Below are 21,347 nucleotides of genomic sequence, written 5' to 3' on the forward strand. Positions count from 1 at the left end.
TATTACCCAAATATCGATTTAGCCATCTAAATAATTTTTTTTTTTTTTTCGTTAGAGTGTATGTAATTTATGTGCAAAGTATTAAATAATGTAGTTGATTAAATTAATGTAATCGTGACTTTAATGGATCAGTGATGATGCGCGCGTATTGTGTAATTTATATCTAATCCCTTATACGGGTATATACGTACTATACAAAGTAGCCACGAGCAAAATTCAACATGTAAAGCAAGCGTAAGTTGCAGCACAAACAAAAGCTAACAAAAGCAAGCAAGTAACCAAGCAAGCAAGCAAGCATTCAGCTGTCACGGCTATTAAGTTGCAGATGTATATCTAAAAGTAATTTATATACAGAATATCGTAGAAAAAAATGTAATAGCAGGTTTTTATTTGAGTGTGCGTGTAACTTTTATCGAGTATTCTTTGGCCAAAATTATAATGAATATTTAAACAAATAGCTTTTCGACATTTCAGCTTTTAATATTGAAAAATTAAAGCTAATTACACTCTTTTGTATTAAATAAAAATGTTTTCTTAATTTTTGCTTCAGAGATAGTTATAGATATTTATTCAAGATCGCATGAAATTAGCATGTTTGATATCAAAAGATTAAAGATTTATATCTGAGAAATATCTTAAATGTTGAATAAAACATGAAGATATTTTTGATTAGAAATTTAATCACAAATTTGTTGCAGAAATGTGCTCGTCTTTCTTCTTAGGATATTCGATATATAAAATTTGAAAAAGAAGGGAAGCAACTCAGAATTATAGATAATCTTTGATTTGTGCGATTAATATGTTTCCCAGAATTATTCTCGCAAAATCACTTATCGAATTTTTTTATCACGCATTCAAGTCCGAATCGGGAGGCGCGTCTAGGAAACATATAAATCTTATAAATTCAGAAATAATTACATCCTCCTGTCTTCGTGATCTCGTGCAGAAACAAAACGCGAGAAACAAAATGTTGAGCGCTCCGAGGAGCGATTTGCAGCTACTGTAAATTAGAAGAAGTGTCAGGGTGTGGGCATGACAGAGTAATTACTACACCCAGTGTCTCAGCGACCTTGTGTTGCGAGTACGTGATGTATGATGTATTTGCGAGGAGAGATATGTTCGTCGCGCGAGCTACTACTGTGTCGCCTAATTAACTATAAAAAAAAAAAAAAATAATTACAAAGTATATCTTTTTTAGCATTCATATCGCATGTTCAATCGCATGCCCGATTCTAAGTGTGCGGCGTGAAGAAACAAATTTCAACGATCAGCATTTTTATTTAATCCCGAATGCGATATGAATAGAAGTCTATATGCGTTTAGCGTTCGTATGAATATCAAGTTTCTCGAATGTAATCGTGTAACGCTATCACACACGCGCAGCTATCGTCTGGGATTTGTGAAGCGAAGTCAGATATATATATATATATACGGGATATTCCATTTCAATCTTCACGTATTTAAACGCGTATTTCGCAAACATTTGACCGTTTAGGCGTTTTCCTCGCGAAGATAAGATGGCACAACTCGTATATCAATGACAATGTATATGAGATTTTCAGTGCGTGTTTCTATATATGTTGCGTGTTTTCATGAAGTGTTGAACCGAATTATCTACACGCTGTTGCTTCACGCATTCGCATTTCTAAGCTGCTGTGCATTCGCGACTGCCTCTATTTCAGCATGTTCACGTGCAACAAAAGATGTAATATTATGTTTTCAATACACAGAACCGACGACGTTGCAATTTTTCAAGAGTCGATGTGGCCAAGTGTCAGACTTTCTAAACTTTTATGAGCTTTATACAAAATTATTTTTCGTACAAATGTCGATGTTTCATAAATATTATAATTGCATTGCATATTTCACAGAATTGATTTAGAAAAATATCAGTTCCATTGAAAAAATACAAATATATGTTCGAGAATCAAATATTAGATCCAGCAATAGACATTTGAATTTAATATAATATTTTTATCAGTTAAAATATTAAGCAATACGTGATAGAAGATAATAACCAAAAACAAATAATATCCGTATTTTGATCAAAATATATAATACGGTTTTTGATTACGTTAAAATAAATATTGACAACGGTGTAGTCTCTTGATAAACATGGTCAGTCGGCCCGTGTCTGTCGAATGTCGTGGAAGAGAAGGAAAACAATGACTTTTTCGTAGAATCCGTAGAAAAGAATCTGAGAAATTATTGCTTCTAATTGCGAGAACCAAATAAAGTACACGCTTGCGTTAGAAAAAAGAAAATATATAATTCAATGATAATTTTCAAAAAAGCTATAAAAATAAAGACTAAGCAATAGTACATTTGATGAGGTACATAAAGAGACAGAAATCGCTTCGATCGCCAAACATTTTTCTACATTTTTCAATACACCGTAAAGAAATGTATTTTTGTACGACAGATAATTAAAAAAAAAAAAAAATAAATAAATAAAATGTTCTTCCTTATGATATACATTTAGCAATTCTCTATAAGACTCGTACTTTGTTTTATCTTTTATCATATCAAAGAATATATTTTTCCCGACGGATGCCCCTCGATGTGAAAATTCTCTTTGCCGAGATCACCGCAAGTCGGCGAATATCGTTCCACTCCCCCGACATATAAATTATATGATGAAAAACAGCGGCAATACGGGAGTATTGCTCCAAACGGCATCGAGAACCGAACGGCGACGGGCAGAAGGGGGGTGGTGCCGTGTCGTCGAGGGGGAGGGGGGGGGTGGTGGTGGAGGATCGACTCTGCCGTCATCCGCGACAAGGTCTGCTGAGACGGTGGGCTACATACCCGCATCCCCTGCATTCTAGACATCGCCCTGAGCGGCCTTAGGGCCCTTAGGGTCCGCATTGTTTTGAAGGCTTGAATCCCGCCAGCGCCACAGAGCGACGCTACGAAGTTAATGAGCGATACCTGCGAGCGAGAAACGAGAGCGAATCACAGCGAGAGGTAGACAGACGTGACGAGAGGAGGAGAGGCGTTGATCAGTTCCGACCGGGAGAACCGCGGGATTTCAGGCGGAAGCGACGGGAGGAGGGGCGAGGAAGAGGGGGGGGAATGGGGAGAAAGTCAAAGGGACAGAGAGATCGACGCCGAGATCGACGACGTTTCATCTGCGTTTCCTTCGACTCCTCGATCGGATCGAGACACTCGGATTCATCTGTACAAAGACGCAATTTTTGGGGAGCTGTCGATCTGTAGAGAGCCGACATTTTTCTATATCTATAGATAAATGTATATACTCATATGTACATTATTATATCAACCTTCTGTAAATACCGCCGGCCTTTCTCATTTTCCCGATGATATTTCTTTTTTTTTTTTTTATAAACAATGATCTTGAATAAGATTGCTCTGCAAAATTAACGTAAAGATCAATGAGACATACGTCATGCTTTTCGATCATTTATCGACTGTGCAAATCTAAATTGTCACAAAACGAAGAGAAGGCGTGTTTCGTATGCGAATCGAGAAGGTTTTTTCAATTGGTTTTTTCTCAAGAGAGACACTGGACGGTACTTACAGAGCAAGAACTATGTTATGGTACAACAGGTATATAGAAAAGGGAAGTAGAGGCGTAAAGAGATTCCAGATATACGGCACATACAGCAGTATAGTTAACAGTAATCGGGAGATATACATGACTGTGTGTATGTGCGTATATATTACATGTATGCAGGAGGATATGCATATGCATTTTTATATTATATATAGACACACACGCACACAATCAACGACAGAGATAGATAGAACGTCAAACAACTCGGTAGGGATTATCGTCATACGAGCAAGTACTATCGGCTGCATCCTGAAACAGACGAAAAGGTTTGTCATACTTGCAATCGCGTCGCACCACCGCGGGACTCGCGCGGGAATCGATTCCGTCGTCGAACAAACGACGAATAACAACGGAGAACAAGATATTAAAAAACGGACGCATCTCTCAGTTGCAAAAAAAGAAAAGAAAAGGCACTCGCGCATCCTTCGAGGATCTCCGCGAACGGTGCGTCGCAATTCGTGGCCCAAGAGAGATCTCGATAAACATGACATATCGCGCGCTGGCGCATACAACATTCACACACCCGCGCGCGCGCGCACACGCACACACACGAGGAAGTTTTTTACACACTACACAGAAAGCATATATGTATATATAATATATATATTGTATATATATATAGATATATGGTACTTTGCACAACGATTACTGGTATCAAGAGACTCTTAGAAAAAGGCGTACATAGGCGACTTTAGCTAGTACGACAATGACTCCAGTATCAGTGCAGACACCAAGTAGAGATGCCATTTTGTGTATCTCTGCACATCGGTATAAGCACACCATAGTACACCATTGATTAACAAGGTACACTCGCCGTAGCCGTTCCACCCAATTGCTTCCCTTAAAGACTCCCCATTTCTTTTTCACCTCGTTCCCATTTGTCACAACGAATGCTTCAAAGCCGAAGCTTCGTACCGCGTCCAACGGATCGATATCGCATTCTAATGGAAATCGCTAAGCTCACAGTCGATCGGAATTGAGTCGAGACGAGTCCAGTCTCGATTTTAAAGGATCGGCGGCTCCCGCTCCGACCGCGGTCGATTTGCGAAATTATTTCTTCTTCCGCGAACGAAAGCAAAACTGCGGCGAAGCTAAATGTATTTTATATTTAAAGACGTGTGGAAAATCGATAAATTTACTTGAACCGATGTATGATAAGTTCTTCGCAGTGACAAAGCCAATTAATTTTCTCGGTGAATGTTGCCGACGGTTGGTCAACGCTTGAACCGGCGATCGAAGAGCGAGACTCGTCCCGACTCGTTCCCGACCTATTCGCCGACGATCATTGTCGCTACTTTGAGAGGAAGAAAGAGAGACAGAGAAGAAGGATCCATGCAAAACCAGCAGTCCCTCGTCAATCGGAGGTCTGCTCGGTGGACAAGTTCGAACGTGCTACCGATCGATCGATCCGTCAGCTCCGTACGATCCATCGAACGTCGTCGCGATAAACAGGCCGCGCGAGTCAGCTCGGTTTCATTGATTCTTTGCTCAAGTCCTCGCCAACCGATGACTTACTCTCATGCCCTCCCACCGTGAGACTGCCCGTAAAGGCCTCAAGGCCCTCAGTGTTCTCATGGAACGGAAGGCCGGGATGTCGGCTGCGCCGGCCCAGATTGCGCCCAAGTTGATCAGTGATAGCTAGTTTCATCAAACATTCATCAGACGGGGGGACATAATTTGCGTCAGTTCTTAACAATAATACTTAATGGCGATCGATTAAGAGATATCCACCGGAAGCTCCCACGCTCGGCTCCCACCGGCTTCGCACATCGGCATTAGTCGATCAAGGGACGAAAGTGGAGAAAGAAAAAAGAAGGGAGGAGAGATCGAATGAAAAAAAAAAAAGAAACGAGAGAGATCTCTTCCGTACACGTGACATTCGTCGTGTGTGAAAATTTTATGCCAAACAGGAAGTGTCGTCCGTGCTACAGTTTTGCCACTTTACTTGTATAACAATGTGTATCGTTTCTTGTATAAAATATATTTCATATCTATTTATGAATATGGAAATTTTCTCTCCTCACCGAAGCACGGATGAACACGCTTCCTGCGACTTCGTATCGCAAATGACTTATTCTCGCAATCGGCAAGTAATCTGCGATATTTTACAGTATTTTACAGTTTCCCGAAATCGTGAAAATTTATAAACAACGCGAGGAGAACGACAAGATCCTCTCGTGAATTATTCGTCAAGTGTGCAATCGAGCTCTTGTTTCACTAAGATTTTGTGCTAAATTTTCATTCGAACATGTAAATATTTGAATAAATATTTTTCAACGATGTATAGCGTGGCACCGATTGCACGCTTGATGCAAAATCAAACATTTTGAATAACTGGGCCATAATATTGGAGAGAGAGAGAGAGAGAGAGAGAGAGAGAGAAAGAGCGAGAGAGAACGAGCCGCGCGACTTACCATGACGATGATGAAGTCGAGCCAGCACCAGGCGTTTGTGAAATACTTCCTGAATCCTAGAGCTAGCCACTTGATCAACATCTCGAGGAAGAAGATCACAGTGAATATTCGGTCCATGTAGTACAATATGTCCTGCAGAACAGGTCGAGATTGAAGATGAACGTCCTCCAAGGCCTGCAAATCGTTTCGATTAGCCGCTTCCCGAATGCTTTCCTGAATGACGAAATGAAAAGCAATCGATAAGCTCACCAAGGCCAAACTGCTCAGAAGAATCATGGTGATGACGGCAGTCTCGAAGTACTTGTTCTCGATCAGCTGGAAGGTTTTCAATCTCAGGTTCGCCCAGCCTTGCCAGAACGGCGCGTCGTCGTCGCCGGCGAGGAATGGAAACTTTTTGTAGCAATTTTCCGGACAGCAATCGGAGGGATAATTCGGCTGAATAGGATCGTCATCCGCGTGTATGATCACGACGTCGCCCTCTTCCTCTTCTTCGCACTCGTCTTCGAGATCTGGATACACGGACAGTTTTATTAGTTTGATAATGAAAGAAAATCGAAGGTGATGAAAGTTTTCTAAAGTGAGACAAATTGTCGGACCTTCTTGCGAACCTTCTTCCTGCTCCAAGTCTTCCTTGCTCGCATCCTTCTTCTCCTCGCCGTTCAGCGAGTCCATGCTGCCTTTGTGGCTTTCGTCCTTGAACGCGCGATTTTTGTGACTGCCGTATGATTTATTACTGTTGAAAAGAAGACACTTGAGTGAAACGAACTCCAAACAGCAACGCTGTCTGAGCTGCGCGAGATTGATTGGAGAAAATCGTGAACCGACCTGATAGTGTCGTCTTCGTTCTGATTAATGTAATCGTTGTCCAGCCTATAATCGTGATGGTTTATTGAATTTGCGATAACCTTCGTATTGTTCATGCACAGCTTGCCTCTCTTCAGCTTGTTCTTCAAATCTCCTTTAAGAAGGAAATCAGATTCGATATATCAATCACGCTACATCTTTATTTTTGCGAAGTCTTATCCTCGTGCTGTCATGGATGTAAATTTTTTTAAAATTCTTATAATAAAAAAAAAGACAAGGAAATTTGCACAATACATTCCTTTAATATCTACATTATGAAAAAAGTTTAGGAATTTATTTCAGAGCAATTTCTCGACAAAATTTTAATTAAAAAAAATAATTTTTATCATGGCTTATATATCAAAATTGTCTTCATGGGAACTCATTACTTCCTTTTACATATTTTCTAATCAACTTGAAATTGATTTTTTCTCAGTGAAAATATCGAATGTTTGTTTAAAGATGAAGATAAAAACGCATCTAAATTTTCCCTTTAATTTCAAATACGTTTTAATAGAATTTTAAAACTTAAAAAAATTATGAAAGATAAATGATACTGAAAGGAAGGTGTGATAAATAACGATCTTCGACATTTTTATTAAAAAAAATCAACTCCAAATTAATCAGCATGTGTCGTAAAAAACATAATCCTGAGTTTTAGAATATCCTACATTTGCAAATAACGTGACTACGCTTTTTTGCACATATCTTTGATGAGAGAAATATCGTTCTATAAACATCTTTGATAATGGAAAAAGATTAAGGGAGAAAACATATTTACGAAATACGATTATTTTCCCATTTACGTCACGTAATATCTTTGTCAACGAAAAACGCTAATCAAGACAAGAGAATTGTTATTAACGACAAAGGCTGCGTGTACTTTTGTCGTTTCCGATACGCTTACCGTGAATGGTAAACTCCATCCCGTCGCCAATGGCGACTTCAAGTTGATTAAGCTCTTTGGCGCTCTTCTTGTCTCTGTACGCGTCCAGCTCTCCATCTGCAAGATCTAGGTCCCCATCGCGATCAATCCCATCTGCACAGTCACACAAAATCTCTAATCCGCCCTTATAAAGGAAACTCGTATCGGAAAACAAACCGGAACGCGTCGAAAATGATACAGAAAAATGTTCTCTTTTTCTATATACATGTACTTTCTCGTACACGCGTGTGTATTGTTTTCCGTCGCGATTTCCAACACGTCGGAACTAAGGAGTTAGGCTTAGTTAGTAAAATGATCACATCGTTCGCATGCAGTCGTGTACGGTGTCACTTGTGCTCGGTGGCGATGATCCGGTTTAACCGGAAAATGATACACATTAGCGACTTTCAGCCGCAATCGTAGATATTTTATGCGTGATGCCTGTTACATTAGCTTGTTTGCCATCGGCATAAAAATTTCCAGCGATACACTTTCGTAAATACTGCACGTTGAAGGTGCATTATCGAGATACATTAAAAGTTTCTCATAATTTAATCTGTTCGAGAAACTTCTTTTCGTATGACTTTAATCGCGCGAGAAAATGAAAATAAATAATAATAAAATAAAAAGTTTGTTCGAATCCGAGAAACTTTTGGATTATTGCAAAAAAGAAATGTAACACGCATCACGCGAGTTCTTATGTACGTATCTAAATTTGCTTAATAATAAGTTCGTTGGACTTGGACGAATCTCATGATCGTCAAAGTGTTACGTCGTGTAAAATATGCGTTCCCAAAATAAAATGCATAGCAACGTATAACTGCCAGGCGCTAATCAGCGAAACAAAACTTAATTCGCGATCAAACCCACCGTGATGCATTAAAATGTCGAATTATTCATTTCTTCTGTTTTTGTAAATTGCTGAATCAAAGACAGCTAAACCCGAACCCGGGTTCAAATTTAAAGAAAGTTGGAGCTTCTTATTATTCGCATCAAATAATAAATGCGATTACATATTGCGAGCGATTTTAACGGAGCGAAATAGCGAACCAAGTAAAATTGAAAGAGTTTGCGTAATAAATCGAACGTGCCAGTCGACGTGTGTTTTTATTAGCTTTACGAACTTTACGGCTGACTGCAAATATCGTATATAGCGCAAGAGATAAATCAATAAAAACGCCTTTCAAATATCCAAAGCGAGTGATATAAAATAACATTTTCCAAATGGAATTTGATCGGTAAAAGATCTGCTATGCTCGTCATTCCTAGATCGTCGCAACCGTCGTATCGCGGGACCCGCCGTCGATCGCCGACTGGCACCGGCAAAACGTGTGGAAGAAGTGTAAAGCGAGAACTGAAAGACAGTGCCACGAACTACACAGCGCACACAGCAAGCGATCTGATTGGATATAAACCTTCTTTCCAACTGTTGGACGGTCCCTCACCTGGCGCCTGATCGGATATCTGGTTGGTGAATTTGGCTCGCATCAACTTAGCAATGTAAAGAACATTTCGCTTGATCCATTTAATGAAACGTGCTATTCGATCTATCGCCTCCGTGATCTTGTTCGTGTCGTTGTCCGCAGTCGGGGCCGACAGATTCGACGAGCCGAAGTTGCTGAGCAACAGAGCTAAGAAGAGATTCAGGACCTGTTTCGCGGAGAACGTAACGTGATTAATCGTCGGCGAGATGCGCGCGATATTCGCGCAATTTCGCAATCGCGCCCGAATCATAAATATAACGATGTGCGAATCGCCTTTATACTTACAACCAAGTTACCGATGACGACGGTGGCCAAGAAGAACGGTATGCAAGAGACGTCGCCGACGAGCATGCAATCCCACATAGACTCGATCCACTCCCCGCACAACACTCGGAACACGATCATAAAGGAGTGCATGAAATCGGTGAAGTTCCATCTGGGCAGGTCGCCGTCCGGGAAGCGGTCGACGTTGTCGGTGTAGTTCTTACCGAAGAGCTGCATGCCCATCACGGCGAAGATGAAGATGATGATGCACAGTACGAACGTTAGATTACCCAGCGCGCCCACCGTCTTGCCCATGATGGAGATCAGCAGATTCAGCGTAGGCCATGATTTAGCCAGCTTGAACACTCTCAGCTGAAAGAGGTGAACGGTACGGTTGAAAACAATCGCGCTCGATCGGTAACGTAATTGTAGAGTGAAGAGAAATTGGCACTCACCAATCTGAAGGATCGCAATACCGACAGACCTTGCACACCTTCCAAGCCCAATTCCAGAAGCGACAGAGCGACGATGAGGAAATCAAAGATGTTCCAGCCCTCTTGAAAATAATATTTCGGGCTCATCGCTATCAGCTTCAGACCCGCTTCGATGCCGAATGTTGCCGTGAAGAACTAGAGTTCGAATCGGATCGTCAGTCGTTTACTCGCGCAATACAAAAGTACTTAGATTGTGCGCTTCATATTTTAAATCAGAATCAATGAAACTTGGCCAACTTTTAGATTCGAAAAACCGAACTTAAGTATCAGATGTATTTATTCGCACTTGCGTCGCAATACTCACGTAATTGCCAGATTTGAGCACCCTTTCCATATCTTTGTCCATGTCGTGGTGATCCAGAGCCATAAAGAGCGTGTTGACAACGATGCAGAGTGTGATGAAGAGCTCTACGAACGGATCAAACACCAACAAGGACACGTACTTTTGAAATTCAAGCCAGAGCCAACAGCAGTCCCAGACGCAAAAGATGTCGATACAACGTAGCAATCCGGCCCATAACTTGTCCTTGAACGTAGGCCCTTCTTCATCGTCGTCTGTCGGAAAGTAATAGGTCGAAACTGTAACGCGCGTTAGTAACTTTGTCTGGCACCACTCTTTTTGGGGAAAGAGGTTTTTATACTTGGTTCAGGCTCATTCTTCGAGATCACAGATTATATTTACAGGCAGGCAGGCAGGCAGGCAGGCAAGCAGAAGGCGTGGCAAAATAAAAGGAGGCACACGCACATACATACATCATGAGTCGCGCGTAAATCCCAATAAACATGTCGAACGCTACGCCGTGTAAAATATCATTCGATGTTTACGATGTATTTTTTTTTTCTATCGTTATTTTCTATACTCTATTTCTGAAAATAAATTTTATGCATGTGTTAATTTGCACGATATAATGATGCTTGATACAATAGACAACGTAGCGTTTACATAAATCGCTAATTTCTTGAAATAAAGAATGACAAAAATCAAACAAACACGTGCACTAATGGCGCGAACGATGTGCAATGCGACATAAATAATCACCATATAGTATTTCGAACTCAACATTAATTACTACAACTTTATGTTTCACACAAATAAGGTGGTCTTATTTTAATTCTTTCGCCACTAAAAAAAAACCATGAAGGTTTTCTCTTTTATACTTCTTTCTTCAGTAAAAAATTATTATAATAACGCAAATACAGTTGCATTAAACTTGGAGAATAAAAATTATTCTTACGATTCGATATTAGATGAAAAATGCGGCGAAAGGATTAAATTTTGTTGCATTGTTGCGGTATAAACAATTGACGACAATCAAACGCAAATGTAACCACATGGGATTTTTTGCAACTCAATTTACAGTAAAGTACAATTAACAACGATCTTATACACATTTGTCAAATGTTCGCGCGGTCTTTGGAAAAAGACGAATTCGGTCTGTGCGAACGACTGCGACCACGAGATTCACAGACGCGATGCAGCAAGAGTGCAATTTTCAGCTTTGCGTGCAAAAATTCGAATTCTACGAATCATAAATTACCGAATATCTTTACAAAGATTAACGACACACTCCTATATTCTTCTTAATATGCTAATCTCGCCATATATTGTGCACCCGAAACAAATATGACAGTGCCTTTCAACGCGGTGATGCAATGGTGCAAAAATATCGAAAGATTAATCAAAATCGCTGCAGTTTTTCTTTTGTCAAAAATAAAAGATAAATAAAAGGATTTCTCAATCATCGACGAAAATAAAAGTAATATTCGGGACATTATCTAAAAGAATTTTTGTTAATAAAGTAAACTAATTAACATAAAATTAATATTATCAAATATAATTATAAACATAAGTATACTTTAACAATGTACAATATAAATATTATATATTTAGAATAAAAGAAAGAGATATGAATATATACAATACATAATTTTTACTGCAATAATAAATTCAAAAATATATTATTAATGTTGCTTGCGGCTTATCGACGATTGAGAGTTAATTTATTCAAAATAATCTCTAAAAAAAAATGTCGAAGCACAAAGCGACCAGGATCGTGCAGCTGCGGCGAAGGTGGTAATCTGTGTCATGTCACGCAGGAAACGAACAAACTCTGTTTCCCCAAAAAAAATAATCTCACAAACCGCCCTCAAGGGCGTCCCACGGGCCGCAATCGTGACTCTTTCTCATCGCATCACGCTGCTCAGAGAGACAAGCTCTCCTGCTTTTACATTAATCGTCATTGAAGTATTCGTTCAAATTCTCGTTGGCAATCGCCGAGACGTGTGTAACGATCCATTGTGTATGTGGCGTAACCGCATCGATTTACACACCATGCTCAAATCGTAAACAAACGAGAGAAAAAAAAAGAAAGTAAAGTCAAATGTAACACACGAATTGTGATCTCACATCGCTGCGTTGGCTGGGTTGAAAATAGAAAACAAAAACAAAAAAAAAAAAGAGGGAAAGTGAAACTCGATCGATCTGCTATGTACAGAAGGCGCGCGGCTCAGAAAAATGGTTTCAGCAAGGTAATACCAACGCAAGGGAGCGTAAGTACGACGAAAGATAACCTTAAACCATAGTGTACATCGAACGGCAGGATGCTCGGCAATCACACGATTATACACATTTGCAGTAGGGATGGAACAGAAAGAAAAATGAAACAGAAAAAAAAGAGGGGAAAAAAAAACTCGAGATGTACTTGACGAGAGAGAGATACGAGATGAGAACGCGACATTACCTCCTTGCTCCGGCGTCTGGCTCTGGCGACCGGCGGCCTGCTCGATGATGTCGTTCAGCACCATTACATCTGCGCAAGAAGAGATACGAGCGAACCGTTTGTAAGTTTGATCATCCGAGAGAGAAACTATCTCGTTAACTTAGTTTCGCGACAAAGCGATCTCTCACCCTTCATGTCGACGACGGTGTGCTGCTGCGACTGCTCGATGAACGGATTGTCTTGTTGCTTGGTCTTGCCCATGGGATCCTCCAGATCGGTTTCCTAGAAATTTTGGAACAGTTGCAAACATAATCGGCGAAGATAGCTGCGTTTTGCTCTCGCGCGTTCGAACTTGATGCGGAATATCAAAAGGCGCCTGTTTTCTCACCGCCGCCATATTGAATTATGAAACGAGAAATTACATGTACATTTTTTTCTCGCAGTCGGGATAAGTTGACTTTCTCGCGTTCGTACCGGAAACTTCTCTTTTCTCTTATGCATTAGCGAATGTATAACTCAAATTATATGTACCTGGCATTTCCAGCGAAAATAGATTTCATGACAATCGAGAGATCAAAGATATTTTTTTTTTTTCGGAGTCTTCGGCGATATTTTATGAATCTATCAAAGTGTGAGAAAAAAAACTAATTTATTCCGGTGTAAAGTAAATTTTGACAGAATTTCTTGCCTCTGTAACATTTTATATCCTTGCATTTTTGAAGCATTTAGAATCTGAGAAATAAGCTCCTATGGCAAAGATATCGCGTTGCGTTTCCGTAGCAAAATGCAAAGTATTTGAACCTCCGTTAAAGCCACTTTATTCCCCTTTGATCCTCTTTTCTCCGCGCGCGCGCGCTCAACTCTTTACCGATCTCTATCTATCATCGGCAAATCCACGAGTTTCCGCAAATCACTTCGAAAATCACTTACGAAGTGATAGGATTTTTGATTGGTGTCCGTGACGTGGCCGTTCGCGGGCGTCGTCTGCTTGTTGTTGCGATTCCTGAGGATCTGCTCCTGCTTGGTGAGCTGCTTGCCGATGCTGTCGATGCCACGGATACCGGGGAAGGCCAGGTCGCCGTGGGACGTGTAGGAGAGCCGCGAGGCGTGCGAGGTGTAGGACGAGTGACGCGAGCCGAGGTTCGCGTAGTACACCGGCACGACGATCGCGCCGTTCTCCTCGGACATCGGCGTGACCGCGTTCGAATCGTCGGCGTACGGCAGGTGCTCCTGGGCGTCCAGGTACGTCGACAGCACGAGGGGCTTCCGGTCGCCGCCCGGCGGCACGAAGCACCGGCCGCGGCCATTGCGTATCGTGAACTGGTGGCTGCCACGGCTGCTGCGGCGCAGATTGAACGGTGAGCCGGGTAGGCTCAGGCTCGCCTGAAATTACAACAAAGCGGACCACCGCTTTTCTCTCTCTTTCTCTCCGTTCTCGACCCTTTCTCTCTCTCTCTCTCTCTCTCTCTCTCCCTCTCTCTCCCTCTCTCTCTCTCTCTCCCCCCCGGGAGGCGAGGACGCGGCTGGAAAGGCGTCTCGGCGACGATTCCCTCGGGGGCGATCGTGACATTTCTTCGCGCGCGTGTATACTCGAAATCGATCGCCGCGACCTAAGCGGGATCGTTCGAAGAGTCGCGAGCGGCGATGCGTGACGATTGTCATTTCAAGTGGATTCCAGGCCGCGGTATTTTTCCAAACGATACGAGAGAATGGATACGTAAGAAAATGTTGTTTGAAAAATTCATTCGTATTCGAGATTTCGAGACGCAACGCAACGGCGGGCGACTCTTCGAACGAACCAGAAACCGTCTGTCAATCCCGCCCCTACTTTGATCATCCAGTTGCGAAACACGATGACAGAGCGATGGCGCAAGCCGTACATCTGGTCGTCTTCCAAGTGAACCGTAATTGATTGTCCCGAATGACACGCGCGGCATCGATCGCATCCTGCTCGATGCAGCTGATTAGGAGTGAGAAAAAAAAAAAAAAAAGGAAAACAATTTGCCCGCTCGACCAGACTCATCGTTAGACGCGATCGTTACTGTCGCGAAAAGACGGCGAGAATCGACTGATCATCGCGCTTGTCGGGAGAACGGAAATCCGGCGGAGCGGATTTCACGAGACTCGCCCGTCTGCGAGCCGCGACGCGGCGGAGCATCGTTTTTTGATGAATGGCGCCGTCTCGAGGATGACAATTGTGAGATCGTGATCGGGTCCTATGGTGCTATTTAGTGTACGTACGGTCGGTGCTGACAGACACACGTCGTGACACACGTACCTTCCGCAGGCTTTCCTGGTAGGCATAAGTAAACTGGCCATTAGCGGCGCGAGGGACCTTAAGAAAAAAACAAGAAAAGATATCTCCTACCAAACGGCTCGTAACGTGGTCTAATGTGTACACCAACGAGGCACTCGAAATAGGGTTAAGAGTATCACATAACAACTTGCAGAAGCACATATAACACAATCGATGGATGGAGGCGGACAGAGAGAAGAAACGAAATATAAAGAAATTATAAGAGAGAATATATTCTTTACGCTACACGTAGGGAGAGCAGTTGTATGAGGAGTCGCGTAACTAGCGAGAACGTAGAGCTGGAGACACGAAAATCGCCGATTACATCCGCAATTTATCAAGTCGAATAAAACAGACCCATCAGAGCTCGCGTGACATAAATTTACCCTTTTCCAGGCAAAATAAATCTTTCTTCGCGCTGCATCTATATTATAAACTTTAAATGTTGCAAACCAGAATTACATTCACTCAAAGTGACTTGCTATAAACATATTAAGATAAATAAATTTAATAATCACAAATAATTTGAGATTCTAAAACAAACTCTATTTTTCGAATAATTAAACCATTTTGAATGATTAGAAAAAATTATAAAAATTCTAGCGCCTCTGTGCACGATTATAATTTGTTAAATAAACTCAAAAGTGCTACTTCACTAGTGTATATATTTTTTATCATTATTTGTAAAAGATGGAAAAAAAATTATTTTGTCCATCGAAATTTCCACGTAACGGGCAGTGTAAGCGACACTCGCCATTTCGTATCTCCGCTTGATACTAATCGCAGCACATACTTCTCCGCATGCATGGACTCTGTAAAACAGGATTGAGATGTATGTCTAGTATGCACCGTGTCGATACGGCCGGAATTCAGTGTTCCGCGCGCTACCACGCGCTACTCGCGAGATTGAAGCGATAATATTCGACACTTTTGAGAATGTGTGTACGATGCAGCTGCGGGCGAATGATGTCAACGAGAGGAAGACAGGTTTCTATGCGTAAAGCCACCTAACCAAAGGGTCATGGCATAATACGAGCAGTCGAGAAACGCAGCGAATCCCAAAAAAAGTGTATGCAAGCAGCAGAGTCCTCGAAGAAGTTCAGAATTCGCAATTTCTTCGTCAAAATTTAGTCGTTAAAGTTATTAGAGTTGTAAAAATTTATTGCGTGGATTTTTTTTTATTAAAATTTTTACAATCCTGCTACGGCGATAAACATTTTTTGGGATATCCTAAATGCGCCAAGCATGCTACAGAGCGGCGGATATTACAGGAAGGCTCGACTCGTCGCGACTTCTTTTTCTTTTCGCTGTGTCTTGAGACATTAAGGTTAAGGTATCAAAGTATGCGTTTACTAGGCATTTTGAAACTTCGATCTAATTGCATCTGTATTTGCGTTTTCCTAGTGCGAATTAATTAGGAAGGATACCCGAGTCGAAATTATGGTTTCACTTTGATGCTCTGAAGGATCTCAAGGATGCTCTTTGCGCCTAAGGTGCTTCATAAATTAATAAAATGTTGCTATTTTGAAGCTGCATATATGTTTTCGATATTTTAATTTTCAAAATCATATAACGATACGTTAGACATTAAAATAATAACATGAAAAATGTGTATGAAAAAAATAAATAAATTTAATAAACTTATTAAAATAACATGACAAAATATAAACATAAATGTGACTTGATGTATCTCTTTCTCATATTTATAATAATAGTTTTATGAGCGAGACGCCTATATAGAATGTAGCTCCCAGCTTCAATACAGGTCGTTTCACAAAATCTGCATTGGAGCCGGGAAAAGTTAAATTGTCGACAGGGTCGAGATAGGAGCCGCTATAAATTCAGCTGCTATGAAGACCGAAGACCTATTTCGCTACTGTCGCAGAATGAAGGGGCCAAAATTTCGACTCGAGTACACCATTGGACATATTCAGCTTCTATCCATTCGACAGCGCAGCGGCGGAACGTAAGTTATTACCAAGTTCGTCTAATCGCACCCAGATTTGCATTCGCCGAGACTCACTGCGCGCCCTAATGACCTGAGGAGTCTCCCACCGTCAGCCCGTAGCGCGGCCGCGCTAATAAATATATCACCGTGCACAAGAGTCCTATATATTCGGTGAGTAAATCGGGCTGACACTTGGAAGCGACCGCGGGAGTTCCGGAATTTTCGCGATCAATTTCACTACCCGACGAGTCGAGTCGGATCGAAATGGCCTCGCGCAACTTGCTCTCGTAGGGGGCGAGGTCGGGGGGGGATCGTGAGGTTTGATAACAAGGGGCCAGACACGGTACGTTACGTCAAACGACGCGGCAGGGAGATCGATATCGTTACAGGTATCGCCCGGTGGCCGGATACTTACGGCGCTGACTTTTCGCGCTTTATTGGCAGCGTTGTGGTTGTTGTTGATCTGCTTGACGTGCCGCTGGTCGCCGGCGGACTCGATCGAGCGTATGCTCATCTTCTCCTTGTTGTTGTCGTCGTTGCCCTTCTCCTGGATGTAGAGCTGCAGCTCGCAGCTCTGGCACGAGAAGTTCGACGGGGACTTGACGATCTGATCCGCGGCCGCCGCGGCGGCCGCCGCCACGGCCGCGGCTTCCCGCGCGGCGGCCTGCGCGGCGAGCTTGTTCTCCTTCGCCAGCGCGGCTTCCTCGGCTTCCTGTTAACGTTTCATCGTGACGCGTCAGTGTTCTCGTTAGTCTTAGGTCACGCGAAAATCACGATTCTACCCCTCGAAAGTGACCTTCGATCGTCGAAGGACCGACTTCAACATCTCGTAATTCATCACTCACCCTCATAGCTTCCTCTTCGGCAGCCTCCTCCTCCTCGGCCTTCTTCTGCAACTCGTCGTACGACATCGCGACGATAGCGAGAATCAAGTTCACGAGATAGAAAGAGCCGAGGAAGATGATGACGATGAAGAAGAGCATGTGCCACGGCCCGGCTGATCTTAGCACCAATTGATAGAGATTCTCCCAGTAGTCCTGAGTCATGAGACGAAAGGCGGAGAGCAATGCCCAGCCGAAGGTGTCGAAGCTCGTGTAACCGTAATTCGGATTACCGCCGTACCCTTGTAAACACGTGTAGCCGGGCAGACATTGCCTGTGTGCGAGAAACGTCACTTTTTCGTCAACCGCGCATCGGCGTTGCGAGTATATTGAACGACTCCCTCGTCGACGTTTATTTAGATCGCACAATTTGCGGCAGACTTCCATTTAGAGTTTCATGCGCCGCGTGTTGCATTTGTAATACAGAAAGCATGCGAAGAATACGCACTGTGGCCGTGCACTATGATTCTTCGAATCTTTTCTGTATTACACGGCGCATGAAATTATAAAGTGAATTCTATCTCCGTCGCGAATTGTGGATATCCTCCGTAAAGTGGATCTTAATAGCCGATCTCACAGCATTGCGAGAACACGACAAATGAAGGACAAATAATCAACTTACCCCGCTCCCGATGAATTTCCACATAAAGGCATATTTTTAGCCTCGTCCCTGTACCAATTAGCTGCATGGAGAGAAATAACGACAATGCGTAATTTAATCATCGATTGCTGGGAATTAATTTCGAAAAAAAGACTTCATTATTTCCGTAAAACTACCAATTAGTGCGGATAGTTGCGCCTCGAAAATTACGAGCTCGCGCAAACCCCCTTCGTTAGTAGTGAAGTTTATGTTTAAAGGTGTACTACTGAAATATCAGACCGGCGCTTACGCTGCCAGTCATATTTTTCAAGCGACTTGAACGTCGCAGAAGCTAAAGTTCCGATTTCTCAGACAACTTTCGAATCCATTATTTTTTTTTTTCCGAATTTTCGTGCTCTGGGATGAATTTCACTTGTTACTTACATTCGTTACTAACGAATTTCACCCAATTATCGTTGGTCAGGTTGCCCCAGGAGCCGTCCTCAGGAAAGTTCTTTATACACTTTTGCGTGAGGACCCCCATGTAAATCTGAAGGCCCATCAGCGCAAAGACGGAGAGGGAGAACATCGTCAGGATTATCACATCGCGCAGGTTCTTCACGGATTCTATCACAGCGCCGACAATGGTTTTCAGACCTAGACGAATAGAGAACGAGGTGGATTCAGTGCGAGGCCTCGCAAAAACCTCGTCGACGGCAACTTCAAGGAGTACCGATCGGCTTGTCGTGTGAGAGAAATGGCGGTTCAACCGAGGCAGGCAATACGAATGGAGGATGAAATGGATATTTTTCGAAAGGACAAGTCGCACGATGCACGCGATCTTATGGACGGTGACATGAAAGTTTGTTTAAGGCTTTCGTTTTTTTTCCAGTCGTCACATTAAATTATAATGTCAGAAACGAGGAATCGTGTCAACTTTTTGCGGTATACAAGAAAATAAATTAATTTTTTATGTTACTATTCACAGTCGCATCTGAAAACTCCCTTTTTTATTATTTTGCATTACTAAATGCACGTATGATTCAATCTACGTGTATGTCCTACATTTCAACAATAATGGATAATTATAATTTTATAGTACAGAATTATAGCTATGTCTGTTAATCTACATACAAACAGAAAAGGGGGTTTAGCGCAAATATGACATGACGATAATTTTGCAAAATTACTACTGATAATGATTGTAGGAAAAAAATTGCAGAAACATTTTTCTCGCGACATCGTTTGATAATGTGCGATCAAGCTTCCTCCATCTCCGTCCATAAAAGTTTCGCGCATCGCGTTCGACAGTTCGTTTCGCACAATGAGAAATAATAAGAAAGAAAGAAAAAACGAAGGAGAAAGAAATTGATTGTAAAATCTGATTTACGCGCCGTAAATATCGGCGTAAAGTGGAAAAGCATCGGGCGAACGGGACGTATGAGGCGAAGGGCGGGTGGGAAACTGCAGTGGGACGTAATTCGTTGTGGACAAAACGTGTGATGACGATGCGGGGGACAACGTGTACAGCGACCGCGGGCAAGTATATATTCGCCTAGAAACCACTATATACTGCGTCTACGAACCACTTCTATTCTCTAAGCATACCTGGTACAATAGCGACAGTCTTCAAGGCTCGGAGGACTCGAAATGTCCTGAGAGCGGCAAGGTTGCCTAGATCTATGCCCATCGTCACATAACTGCAATACACCCGAACATCACACACATTACAGTGATACAAACAAAAAGGCAAAACAAGATTAGAGAAGATCGGGGGCGAAGGGGAGGTGGTTAAAAAGTATACGCATACGATTTGAACTCGCTACTTTTCGCTATGGCCTACGAAAAGAGTCTGCACGAAATTGCAATGTGTAATCGTAAGGTAGCTATTACTGCATGCACGATTCAGTGTAACACGCCGCGCACCGCTTGCCACGGGTAATTGTTTTCGAAATATTCCCCCCCCCCCCTCCCGCATACACAAGAGCTCGCATTATATTTCCATTAATCAAGTTCGCTCTTTCAAAAGTCACGATTCGAATAAATTCATGAGGTGAAAGCAATTACATTACTATTATATTTTTTTTTTTTTAACCAAATAAAAATCAAATCAAGTTTCCAAATTGCAGTTTTCGCCGTATTAATGTATTCCGGAAAAGGAGACAAAGACAGGGCTTTTTGCGTTCCAGTTACCGCTCTCGCTTCGGAGAAAGTGGCACGACATTATAAATAATTTCAAGAGCTATAGTTCTAACAAGCGGTTTTAACCCTCCAAGTAGGACATGAAATCTGCGATTGTCTCTGCAATGTCGCTAATACCTTCGTCCACCTCCGAGAACAAAAGAAGATAGATACGTTATTATTGAACAATGATTTTCAAACACTCGTGGAGGATCGTTGAATCTCTCGTGGCACGCGATCGGCGATGCTACAATGCGCAGTCGAGTAACTCGTTCATCGAGTACACACGTATCGATCATCTATGAACAATTACTGATAGTATATAAGAATATATATGTATATGTATATATATATATATATATATATAATGTACTAAACTACAACAATTAGTCAACTGACTTAATCGACTCGACGTAAAAGTACTAATGTCTAATCAACGTATTACGTAATGGCAATAAAGAACTCTCTGTTTAAGATCACTAAGAGATAAGAGTAATGCTATCCCTATCTAGGTGAACTAGTTTTTAAGTACCTAGAACAAGAGTACGCCCCAAGGGTGTATGCGTGTATGCGCGTACGTGTCTCTGCGTGTGAAGTTTGGCGGTGATGGAAACGAAGATCGAGTACATAATCGTTATAGCGCTACGGAAATCTTACGTTAGCGTTTACTCAACGGATCTAGCGCAGAAGATCTACTTGTCATAACCTGGAACGATCTAACTCGGCGCTAATCAACGTTT

At 42.1% G+C, this 21,347-nt stretch overlaps 1 protein-coding gene across 27 annotated transcripts in view; it reads right to left on the reverse strand.

Annotated features, from left to right (window-relative positions):
- Positions 1 to 21,347, reverse strand: part of para (paralytic) — a 67,982-nt gene that overhangs the window by 14,723 nt on the left and 31,912 nt on the right. For 4 of the 27 annotated variants that reach the window (XM_012379676.2, XM_067348995.1, XM_067348996.1 and 1 more), the window contains 19 exons: positions 20,035 to 20,126; positions 18,871 to 19,083; positions 18,469 to 18,529; positions 17,811 to 18,120; positions 17,381 to 17,677; positions 15,000 to 15,056; positions 13,652 to 14,104; positions 12,910 to 13,003; positions 12,743 to 12,811; positions 10,306 to 10,580; positions 9,963 to 10,136; positions 9,529 to 9,879; positions 9,175 to 9,409; positions 7,742 to 7,873; positions 6,817 to 6,949; positions 6,588 to 6,724; positions 6,241 to 6,500; positions 5,992 to 6,165; positions 2,809 to 2,931 (listed from right to left, as the gene is read on the reverse strand). In XM_012379676.2, the coding sequence (XP_012235099.1) occupies positions 2,809 to 2,931; positions 5,992 to 6,165; positions 6,241 to 6,500; positions 6,588 to 6,724; positions 6,817 to 6,949; positions 7,742 to 7,873; positions 9,175 to 9,409; positions 9,529 to 9,879; positions 9,963 to 10,136; positions 10,306 to 10,580; positions 12,743 to 12,811; positions 12,910 to 13,003; positions 13,652 to 14,104; positions 15,000 to 15,056; positions 17,381 to 17,677; positions 17,811 to 18,120; positions 18,469 to 18,529; positions 18,871 to 19,083; positions 20,035 to 20,126 (3,640 nt within the window). Of the gene's footprint in view, positions 1 to 2,808; positions 2,932 to 5,092; positions 5,216 to 5,991; positions 6,166 to 6,240; positions 6,501 to 6,587; positions 6,725 to 6,816; positions 6,950 to 7,741; positions 7,874 to 9,174; positions 9,410 to 9,528; positions 9,880 to 9,962; positions 10,137 to 10,305; positions 10,581 to 12,742; positions 12,812 to 12,909; positions 13,004 to 13,651; positions 14,105 to 14,999; positions 15,057 to 17,380; positions 17,678 to 17,810; positions 18,121 to 18,468; positions 18,530 to 18,870; positions 19,084 to 20,034; positions 20,127 to 21,347 lie in introns of all 27 variants that reach the window. The other 23 variants (XM_067349007.1, XM_067349010.1, XM_067349008.1 and 20 more) reach the window with 20 other exon arrangements.

The sequence above is a fragment of the Linepithema humile genome, chromosome 2 (assembly GCF_040581485.1).
Source record: "Linepithema humile isolate Giens D197 chromosome 2, Lhum_UNIL_v1.0, whole genome shotgun sequence".
In the NCBI taxonomy this organism is placed as follows: Eukaryota; Metazoa; Arthropoda; class Insecta; order Hymenoptera; family Formicidae; genus Linepithema; species Linepithema humile.